We start from the raw sequence: 12,267 nt of genomic DNA, 5'->3' as shown, positions 1-12,267 counted from the left end.
CCGTTTTTCAAACTTCTATATAAAAAAAAATTTTTTTTTGTATGAAAAAAAAAAGAATAAACTAATGGATTAAAATAAATTTGCAATGCAATGTAGTTAATTTGCCTACATTCATTTTTTTTAAAAAAAATAAATTTCCTTTTAAAGTTTTTTTTTACAAAGCTCTCACTGGTCCTATTTATCTTAGCTATACTTATATGAATTTAGATATTTATACGAATTTAGATATTTATACGATTTCAGAAATTTAACGTTACGTTAGATACGTTATACGAATTTAGATATTTAAAAACCGTTTCATCATTTAGTGCAAGGAATCCCTTCCTTTTTTTACTCGTTGCCTACTTTAGAAGATAAAATTCTTTCAACGTCCCCTTAAAAAAAACTTTAATAAACATCTTTCAAACAATTATTTGCTAATTTAATTAATTATTATTATTATTATTTTACATTTGCTGTTTTATCATACTGTTAATTTATTGAAAATTCCTATTGACCAATGATTCATTTCAATTTAACGATCTTTTATCTTTCATTTTTAAACTAGCCTTTTTGTAAAAAAGGAACACTCGCTGCAAACTTTTAAGCAGAGCAAAAAATAACTTTAAACCGAATTTATTTCAAAATTGAAAATTATTGATACATTATGTTCATGAGAATTTTAAATAGAAAAAAAAATTCACCTTAAACTTTTACGTACAAATGAATTTTCTGTGTAGAACAACAAAGTTTCATTCATTTTCGCTAAAAAAACTGGTTAGTAACTTTTCTCTCAATAAAGTGCACAATTTATAATTACTTTAATAACATATACTTTATGTAAAGCTAAAATTGTTTTTTTTTTTAATTCAAAATTTAATATTAATTTTAAAGTGTACTCAATGTTTTTTAAAAAAATTTCTTATATGCAAGCTTGCATCTTCTAGAAAATCCCAACGCCCCCTGGGGCGCAATAGCACCCATATCGAAAAACCTAAGGTTTAGTGATTTGAATACGAAGAGATCGCCTGAAAAATTATATCTATAATATACTCCGAAGTCTCGGACTTTGCTCGTAATGGTGATAATAAAAAAAAAGTTAGGAAAAGTGAGTACGAGCGAGTAATTCCTTTTAGTAGTTGAATTTAGATAAAAAACATTGAAAAGGAGCGTTTTTTGTGTCCATTTTCTGGAACATGTTTCATTGAGTCGTGAACATTTTTTTTTAAACACACACGTTAAAGAGAAAAAGCAAATTAAATGCTAAATGTTTGCTTATCGAATAATAAAACTAGATTAATTAAACTTATGATGGCGGTGCTGGGACTCACAAATTTATTAAACTCAATGACAAGTAGCTATAAATAATTTTTTATTCTTCATAGAAATTATTAACTAAAAAGTGTCGTTAAAATGAAACTAAAACCTTTGTCAACGCAAACAAAAAATATTTTTTACTTATAATAGTTTTTTTTTTTCATCCGAAATGTATTGGCGAAATAAGACCTCGCCAATTTTCATAGAATTATATTAATTTCAGACGAGATTTTTTAGAAATCGAAATAAGAACAAATAAAACTGGGAGATTCGTGTTTGTTTTCCACGCGACAGGTTTATTATCAGTAGCTACTAGTGGCCTTGATGAATAGAACGAAACTTTTCATCCGAATCATTTTTGAATCCCTCGAACAAGAAGAAAAAGAGGCTTTTCCCCGAAGAATGTGTGTACCCTTCTGACAGGTGCAAACGATAGAAAAAGAAAAATTCTGTTTTCTTTTCTTTTTTTGGGAAACGTTTGTTTAAACACTGGTGACCAAGCTGAAAATTCATTGGGGGGTTGGTTTTGTTTGTTGTTGTCATACGACAAATGCGTAGTCAAAATTGCACGAAATTATTAATTTTTTTTTTACATAGAGCTATACATTTTCCAGTTATCTTTTTAAAGGTCACCTTAGTGAAATTGAGTCATAAATATAAATTTAATCGTCCTACTTGATGAATCATGCCGTTTTTTTTTTCCTTCTAAAAAAAGTACGTTTTTTTAATTAAAAAAAAATGGGATACCTGTTTTGGATTCCCCTGAAAGATGGATATTCCATTTAAATAAATAAACATCCAGCTGATGATCTTAACAGAAACTTTCTCTAAATAAACGAAATAGAAAATGATAAATTGATTGAAAATCTTATTCATTCAATAACTTATATATTTATCTCATGCTCTAGGCTAATTCAAAGAGTCTTCAGTGTTTTTCGTTTTTTTTTTAATTTGCCTGATATATTTAGACTTATTTCTATCAGCAAACATGATTTTAGAATAATTAGGAAATGTATGAATAATAACTTAATCAAACTGAATTTGCTTTGATTTATTGAAATATAACTTCAATATGGCTATTTACAAAAAAACTTTCACTACTTTGAATATTTTGCCTGAAATAAATCAGGCTCATTGAGCATTGAATGATATATTTTTAATTTAGGTTAAAGGTATGTTGGCTCTGTGTAATAGACTATAATAAGCTTAAAAAATTATCAGAGTGAATAAAAAATATCGGAGACATTTCCAATTAGCCTGGTTTATTTCGAAATGATGGTAATTATTTTAAAAGATTCCTATTATTTACGTAGCCTACGACATAAAAACGTTTAAGGAATTAAATATACCTTAATGCATCACATAACATTTTTGGATTTTTCGCACAAAAAAATAAATAAATGAATGAATAAATCTTGTAATTTAAATACTTTGTCGTGAGCCCATCCCATACTTAAGATATTGATTGATATATTTTGCAACTTAAATGTTAATTCTCGCTAAACATTTTATTAAAAATATTAAGTTTACAAAATTTTTCATGTCAGGAATCGTTTTTTGTTGGAATAGATTAGAAATAAGTCTTAAAAATTAGTAAATTGCACATTTCTAAGTTGTCTTACTGATTCTAAATGTTTCAGCAATTTTGCAAACTGAAACAATCGCATTTTGAAAAAGTGATATTCAAATTGCGATTACTTCACTTTGAAAATAATGATTTGAAAAATAACATAAAAACTTTCTGTTCCAAAGAAAGGAACTAAAGATCTTTGAAGTTTCTTAAGCAGACTAGATATACCATATTTAGTGTATTCTGTAAAGGTTGAATATCTCACTTATTGTACCTCCGAAAAAGAAAAAACAAATGGCGAAAAGAACGTCCAAGGTGAAGGTTTACGTTGAGAGGGGACGGACGACTGGTGACTGTATGTGCATCACTTGTCTGTTCTCACTTGGGTGATGCTTGTTGATATGCCTGGTCAGACCAGCTGAACTGTAAAAGACACTGGGACAGTATTTACATTGTATGCCTTTCAGTTCATCATGTTTGAAAGTGTGTTGCTCCATCTCAGTCTTTGTATGGAAACTCAGTCCACAAATGGTACAAACAAAACTGTTTTTGTCGGACTTTTCGTTTTCAGGAGGCGGGGTTATGTTAAGTCTCGCCAGAGCAGTGCGCTTTTCCGAAATGCTCTTGGAAAAAACGCTTTGAATAACATCGCTTTCCAACTGACCATTTGCATTGACCGTGAGATGGGAAAGCAAATGTTTCCTGAAATAGAAATATTGACTGAATTTCTTACTACAAAGATGGCACTCAAAGTCCTTATCTTCTCCAGGCGTTGACAGTCGCCGATTGGACGTCACTTCCGGCGAGGACGTGTCCCTGATGCTCTCCGTGTCGCTCGGATCCGTGCTGAAACCATCTCTGACTTTATTGATCACCTCTGACTTTATTGATATTTTAAGTTCGTTTTTATTGCCTATTTTGGCAGAGTTATTTGAGAGCAGTTTGGGCGGGTTTCCTGCATTGGAGTTTTTCATGCCGGGTAATGGACGTGGCTTATGCCATCTTCTATGGGATGCCAAATTGGCGGGACAATTGAAAACCTTGTCACACTCCGGACATCTATACTCGACGTGAACTATGCGGGAACATCGGTGTTGGGCAAGCCCAAAGGCGTCATCATAATGTTCCCTGCAGAGTTGGCAAACATAGTCTCCAATTTTATTTTCGATTTTTGCCAATTCTGCTCTTGCCTCCTCTGTAATGACAACTACATTTAGGCTGGGATCGATGTCACCTCTTTTCACGGCACCAGGGTGAGATGTCGCCAACATTACTTCGTCGTCGTCGATGTCCCTAATGAATGTTCCAGAAACTGGAGAGCTTTTGTCTTCGTCAAAGTTCAACTTCCGAACCACTTTGGCTTTCTTGGCGGCTTTTGTTTTGGCTTCAGATAATGAAGCGTCAGCAGATCTTTTCTTTGGTGGCTGACAAGATTTGGGGGTGGAGGGTTGAGAATGAGTAAGATGTTCGCTACTACCTGTTGAAGCTGGTGCCGAATGAGGCGGCGACAACTTTGACTTCAAAGGTGGAGGTGTTGATGGCAGGTATGTGCTGTCGAATCTCTGGAAATACAATACTGAGTTTCGAAAAGGTTGGTAGATATGATTTCCAATTCTTCCATTGGATGGAGAGCGAGGAATCTTGTCAGTAGTCAGGGCAAGTGGTACATCCTGTAAATAAAAATTTGAGATACTAATGAGTGCATGAGTTCGAATAAGCGAAAAAGTTAGCAACTAAGGAACAATAATATGAACTGGCTTAAATCAACATTTCATTCTGTTTCTTAATAATTATCTTCCAAAAATCTGTACGCTCAAAAAATGTGAAAAGAAAAAAAGCATCTCTCAAAATAAAAATAAAAAAGTAAGAAAAATTTTCATTGTTTAAACTGTTATTAGGCATATTTTTAAATTTTTCGATATAAGACTAACTAATATATAAGACTAATACTAATACTAACTAATATATATATAATAATATAAGACTTTCGAAAGACTAATTTAAACCTTCTCAATGCTCTTTCATATTTTGCTTAGTAAAACAATTATGAGTAAAATAAGTTTGATATTAGTAACACCGTAATAAAGATATCCAGAGTTTACTATGAAGTAAAGATAACTAAAATATCCCAAGTGTTATTTGCCAGTTGAGCAGAATTTGCTATAAAATACAAAGGAACATTGCAGTTAAAATTCAGGTGCGAAATTATTTCGACTTAGTTGATCGAATATATTCCTTAAAAAACGTAAGCACTTGCAAATAAATAAATAAAAAATTATGGAGTTGTCATAAAAAAAAAAAAATCCCTTTTAAATGGGCCTATACCCGCTGAACCAATTAAATTAAATTTTAAAAAGGGGTGGACTAAAATAAATATTTGACAAAATGGATTAGAAATTCTGATGATTTATAACAATTAAGCTCTCACGACCACGCTTACAGTAAAACAGTTTCTAAATTTTCGGATGGCAACGCTCACTTTTTATTATCGAAACTCAATTTTCATAGTTAGATTGATATTTTTAGCAGGAAAAGTAGCACTCCCAAGATTCATGAAACAGGCACAAATCACTGTGATTTACTCTTTTTTTTTTTTTTTTTTTTTTTTTTTTTTTTTTTTTTTTTGCGTCTTTGTCGGAGCCCTCTCAGTAAAACTGAATCTCTGACTCGACGAAATCGTATAAAATATTTTTGTGTGCAGCGCCACTGTTTTTAATGCTGAAAATATAATTATAAATTTATTATTTGTGTTTTATTGTGGGAATCGTATGTTAATGAAAAAGCTGGGTGTTTCTATTCGTAAATTTCCAAAATTAAAAGTAATTTAGCTGAAATTGAAATTCTTTTAACACAACCCAGAAGACAAAGGAATTCTTAAGTAAGGTAATGAAACGATTTTCGGAACCATTTTTTGCCAAAAACGAATAGACATTTTCATTACATAAGGAGATAAATTACGAAAACTTTTTTTCAGATCTAGATGTATTACAAAGAAGATTCAATAAGAGAAAGGAAGGAAAAAGGAAAAATGCAAAAAAATTATTTAAGTTACAAAATCTTGTCGCTTTTTTTCTTTGATAATTTTATCAGAATTGCTCGAGTTCACAAAAGAGGAAAGGCAGTTTGTCTTGAATATAATTTTTAAAGTTAGAATTTTTATATATAAACAGTTTAATTGCAAGATGAGTGACAAAACAGCAGCTTGATTGCCTAATAATTGGTATTAAATGAAATTTGTAGAGAAAAAAAAGAATACAGTAATGAAATTCATCAAAAAAATTCTATTATACATATGAAAATAGTAATACAATATGCTATATTTATAAAAATTAACGAGCAAAATTATCATTACTGTACAAAATTAATATCAAACACTGAGAAAGAAAGGAAACCACCAGAATATGGTAAAATTTGCGATGTTTCAGGCTGTAGGGGAAAATCAAAAATCTCGGTATTTTTTATCGAAGCGCTTTGGCAAAATTATCATTGAAAAAAGGTTTTATAATATTAGATAAAATTTGGTAATTATATGATGTAACCTTAGAACACGTAATAAAAACCTATTATTTTGTTAAATTTACTTTTTACTAATACGTGGTAATAAGAACAATAATTTTGAAAACCAGAATTTCTGGTGAACAGTTACCACATGAATTGTTTAAATATAGTACATTATTTTGGTTTTATTAACGAGAATTAGTGTATTTTTCACCAGAACTGTTATTATTATGCAGTACGGTTATTTTGCCAGAATTTTCTTCTCCATATAAAGCTAAAGGAATTTCTGCAAATTTCAATTCACTCAAAATTTGATATTTAAAAAATAACCAAAAAATTTCATGCTTATAACAATTATTAGTAAATTTAACATTAATGAACAAAATTAACATAAAAATATGTAAAGGAAACCCAGAAATCTTATGGCTTAGCAACAAATTAATATTTGTTAAATAAATGGTGATAACAATGTCATGATTATAATAACTATGGAAAAAATTATAACTTAAGAACAAAATTTAATATAAAAATATTCAAAGAAAATCTGAAGCATTATAGTCATTGGCAAATAAAATTAATAGTATATATATAATTAGTTGATCTGTTATTGCGGATAATAAAGTTATTATTAATGAGCAAAATTTTGAAAAAAATTACGCTAAATTCTGTAAAAACAATCACTAGTTTATACAAAAACGGTTTTAAGTTCTAATTGCAGCAATTACATATAAAATTATCAATAGTTCAAAAAAATATTTAAAGAAAAGTTTTTTGAATCATATTGGGTAATATCCGTTAACAATTAACGAAGTAATAAAAACGCATCTTTCACGCAAGTGGTTCTATTAATTTGAGAAATATTATCTAAAAATCTTCTATCTAAAAATCTTAAAAAATTTTCTATCACCGTAAACCTTTAAGATATGAATTTTCCTCTAATAGATATAAAACGTTGAAATTAAATGTAACACAATTTAAACTATAAATAAGATTATTTTAAAGTTAAACTTTTGCTTTATATATCATTAATAATTTTTACTTTTCAGAAGTTTTTTTCGTATTTTAGAAATAAAAATGACATAAATATTTCGCTTAAGTCTTAAAAACATTTTCAAATGATAATAAACGCAAATTTGATATGTAAAAATGAATACGACGAAAATGAGTTTGCTTGAGAATAAAAAAAATTTATAAATATAGTTGAATAAGAATATTTGAAAAAAAAGTTCATATAATGAGAATTAAATATTTTGATTAGCATCGAAAACTAATCAAAAAGTTATTAAAACTTTTCTGTACTTTTACGCGAAATTCATTTTTACTTATTCATCGTAACTAACATTTCTAACTTCGTCTTAAGTGCAAGTAAGTGCGTGCCAACAGTTAAAAGAAAGCTAAATAAAAGCAATATTAGTTAAGAAGTGTTTTTTTATTTTTGACAATGAAATATTTGGAAAGCTCATTGATCTTATAAAAAGAAATAATCCACAGACAAATGCTCGTCACTATTAAAATGCAACGAACATAATCGATTCAAGAGTAAAGTATTTTAAGGAAAAAAGCATAATTTTTAGAAAGCAAAAAATAAATGAAAAAGGAACCAGAAGTTTGAAATACGCATAATAAAAACTGAAACTGTCAAAGAATTTTTAACGAAAATTAATAGTGACGAGATTTTTTCTTAAAAAATTCGAAACACAACTTTTTCATTTTGAAATATTTTATTAGTTCTACTATAACTTCCTATCAGACAAACAGCAAAATATAATCTTCAAATCTTTCAAAACATTCTAAGAACATTTAAAAAAAAAAAATGGCGAATTATTTTTCCTAATCTTTAAAAGTAACGAAGCATATGTAATAGTAGAACATATTTTTATTTTATTTTCGCTTTCATTATTTGTAATGAAACTAATTTCATTACTTGTAACTTCTATCTGCCTTCTATATATACAAGCGAAAGTCTGTCTTAATGAATGTTCGCCAATAACTCGAGAGCGGGATAATTGATTTAGATCATGTTTATCCGTCCGTTTGCAAATTTTCATGGAGTGATTTTTAAACAATCACGACTTTCCAGCGGCTTTTAGTTTGGACTGAATATCGAAAAAACGAAATTTCATCGTTCAAACCCATTGTCACAGATCAATTTTTCCTCAATATCTTTTGAATGGCTTTATCAATTGGTGCAGCGTTTTATCGTTACAGGTTACTAATATTATTATTTTCTAATCGTTGTTGAACAGCTGACCAAAGTTCGGGTTTACGGCTACAAGTGTTCAACTCCGCACTTCGTAATTTTGAATCCGATTCAGAAGACAAAGGAACTCCTGGTTCAAGTAATGGAAGAAATTTGGCTTCGTGGAGGATTTTTGATGGAAACCAAAAGAGCTTCTTTTTTCATTTCAGCACAACTGTGGTACATCAAAAAAGTAAAAAAAAATTCTGAATATCAGGATTTAACATTTATTTAATCAAAAACTATAAATACTACTAAAAAAATTCCTACGATCAAGAAAAATTACATTAAATGTACGTATTCTGTGACATGTTAATGAGTAACATTTGTGTTGATGTAAATTTGTGTTGAATAAAGTGTTGATGAGATATTGGAAAAATGAATACGGTAGTTTTGAGAAAAAACCAGTAAAAGTTTCGGTGCACTTATTTCATACACATGTGTGTTAGGAATATTCTTTTTTATCAGAGCCGCGGTGGCTCAGGGGATGGATCGTTCACCTTCCATTGAGGTGAACCGGGTTCGAATCCCAGCAATGGCTGATCAATACGAATTCCCCACCCGGCTCGCACTGAAGACTGTGTTTACGTTAAATACCCTCAGTGGTAAACGGTCAATGAGTTAGAGTCCCGTAATGCAGATAGGGGTTAATTCCATCAAAAAGTCCACCACGAATGCAATACTTGATTCACGAGTTCCCTTGTCTTCTGGATTGTGTTCAAAATTACAAGGCTATGGAGTTGAACATTAGTAGACGTAAACTCAAAATATTGGATCGGCTGTTCAACGATGGTTATAAAATAAAATAAAATCTTTTTTATTTATAGGGGGGCTTAATTTATGTAAACTTCTGGAACAATATTCTTACATAATATAAGCCGTAGAAGTATGTATTGGATTTGAAAAAAAAGGCACAATAAAAAGACTTCTTTATAAATTTAAATTAGCTAACACTCTGTATACAACAAATTGATACTGCATCGAAAAGTTATAAATACAATATAACTTAACCATAATAGCGCAATAAGCGTGAAAATCAAAAATTACTATAATATTAAGAAATGCTGGAGAAATTAGTGATTTAAAACACATCTCTAGTGATTTCCCATAGTGATTTAAAATACATTAAGCAAATGTTAATAATAATTAAAATTAAACCTAAAAAAAATTATAAGAGTGGTTGAATACAATTCAATTACTATATTCGTAAATTGATAGCGGCCAACTGATAAAAAATTTCATGATAGCAAAATAAATACAAGAACAATTTTTAAAGATTTTCCAGGCTTTAGAAATATTTCCTAGCAATAATTAATTTACCTAACAATAGTTAAATAAATAACTCAAATATAAGTAAGTTTAACTTAATAAAGAAGTTAAACTAATAAATTTTGAAGATTTTTACCAGTAGTAGCTCTTCGCTACTACTGATAAAAATTTTCAAAACGCTTCATAATTTTTAGCTATTATTTAACAGTTTTACGTGATGTGAAAAACTTTTAATTGAATAATAAGTAAATGAACGCGAAATATATGATAACAATAGATAATGTAACAGTAAAAATTTCAACCTAAAAACTATCTTAAAACCATCTAAAAAGTCAGGGATCATTATTTAATTGCATAGTTTTAAGTAAGTAATATCGATATCGCATTTTTCAGTACCATTTATACTGCTCACCACACTATACATGATAACAACAAATTTTATAACTGCAAAACTTTCAAGATACGAGAAAGTATGTCAAAAACTATCTAGAAAATTGGAGGTCATCGTTTAATTTTTCTGTTTTAAGAAAGTGATATCGATATTGATATCGTTTATTTTACGTTTAGATTTATTACTTTAACGTTTAATTTTAAGGTTTTTTAAACGTTTAGTAAGGTAGGTAGTTTTTTACGTGTAGGTAGTTTTTTAAACGTAAGGTTTAAAAGCGTTTAATTTTATTATTTTAATAAAGTGATATTGATATCGCCTTCTAGAATACATTGCTCATCACGCTATACATGATAACAATAGATTTTATAACTGCAAAACTTTCACAATACGAGAAAGTAAGTCACAAGCTATCTAAAAAATCGGAGGTCATTGTTCAATTTTATTGTTTAAAGAAAGTGATATCGATATCGCATTTTTCAATACTATTTACATGTATCACCATACTATACATGATAACTGCAAAACTTTCAAGATTTTATAACTGTATAGTGTGGTAAGCAAACTTTCAAGATTTTATAACTACAAAACTTTCAAGATACGAGAAAGGCATCAAGATACACATGACTTTTAAGATACGGCATCAAGATACGCATCTAAGTATTATACACTGAGGAAAAATGAAATCTTACCTGACAGGAGTCTGAATTATAATCAACGAAAGGGGGTGAAGGAGTATCTCCATCCGATCCTCCCGTCGGAGATTTCTGCGGGATGTTGCTTCTCAAAGGGGGTGGACCAGGATGGCAGAACAAAGGATGGTGTCGAAGAATGTCCGAAGAGTCCAGTAACTCGTGGTCAGAGCTGGTATCGCTCCTATCTTCGTCCGAATATCTTCGCACTCTCTGATGATGAGGAGGTGAACAGGTTGTTTGGGATGCGGTGATGGAAGAGGGGGATGAGAATGGGGGTGATGTCTTACTGAATCGTTTGACTAGAAAACCCCGAGGCATAATTTTAGGGTTTCTTAAGTTTGTGATCGAAGCGATCGGTTTGTGGCGACCAAAATTCGATTGTACTTCTTAGCCATGCTTGAATTTTATTTCTCTGAAAAATATGGGAAAGACCGGACACCAGATACTGTTCCATTTACCAAAGGGTTCCATTTTGGGAAAATGATCGTGAAAAATGAAAAGTCAAAACTCAATAAAAAGCATTGACGATAGAACAGTTTGTGTAAAAGGAAAAAAAAAGTTTCTCCAATTCGAGCAGACGATAAAATAATTTCAAAAGTGACACAAATTGCTTTGTCCTTTTTTGGGTGAGAATAAAAGTTTATCAAACAATCCAATTTGCAATAACGAGTGAGTAAAACACAGTGTGGACTAGAAAGTGGGACTAGAGTAAAAAGACTAGATGATACTCATAGATGTTTAGCAATAACGATTACTCCGTATTCACATAATGATGTGTGTTGTTGCACGTCATAAAAAAAAAAGAAAGTATAACTCACAGATCAAACAACTCGCTCACGCTTTTCACACGAGACTGATGACAAGGGAGAATGTTACGGGAAATTTTATTTCCCGCTCCGAGGGGTTACCGTTCCTCTCTCGCCTCTCCAAACTCTCGCCAAGCAGAGATTGGCGCCCTTTCCGCATCTTTTGAATAACTAAGAGAAGCAACAGGGCTCATTTTTTTTTTAGTAATATCCCTTTGTTCGATGGCGTTCTTCACCCCAAAAACGGAAGCATTGATAAGCATAAATAAATAAGTTTGCTAAAGTAAAAAAAGAAATTATTCCTTGAGAAATGTTTATACATTCTCACTAGTGTGTTTTAAAACTAATCATTCAAATATTAAATGTATTTTTTTTTAGTTGTTAGAATGGTAAAAATAACTTTAAAAAAGGTGTCGATTAATATAAACAGTGATTTTCTTCAAAAAAGAAATTATTTAAATAAACGTATTTTTGTTTTACATAAGACATTAATTTAAGCATAAAAT

General features: G+C 30.1%; 1 protein-coding gene across 1 annotated transcript; it reads right to left on the bottom strand.

Moving 5' to 3' along the window:
• Positions 1-834: 834 nt before the first annotated feature.
• On the bottom strand, positions 835-11,825 carry LOC107446363 (insulinoma-associated protein 1b). Its single transcript, XM_016060987.3, has 2 exons — positions 10,953-11,825; positions 835-4,536 (listed from the first exon to the last, which is right to left on the bottom strand). Exons 1-2 carry the CDS (start codon positions 11,271-11,273, stop codon positions 3,190-3,192), a joined length of 1,668 nt encoding a protein of 555 aa, XP_015916473.1. The 5' UTR covers positions 11,274-11,825; the 3' UTR covers positions 835-3,189.
• Between the last annotated feature and the right edge of the window lie 442 nt (positions 11,826-12,267).

This window comes from Parasteatoda tepidariorum, chromosome 1 (genome assembly GCF_043381705.1).
Source record: "Parasteatoda tepidariorum isolate YZ-2023 chromosome 1, CAS_Ptep_4.0, whole genome shotgun sequence".
Lineage (NCBI taxonomy): Eukaryota > Metazoa > Arthropoda > Arachnida > Araneae > Theridiidae > Parasteatoda > Parasteatoda tepidariorum.
The sequence above is the reverse complement of the archived record's forward strand: the minus strand, read 5'-3'. Positions and strand labels throughout refer to the sequence as shown.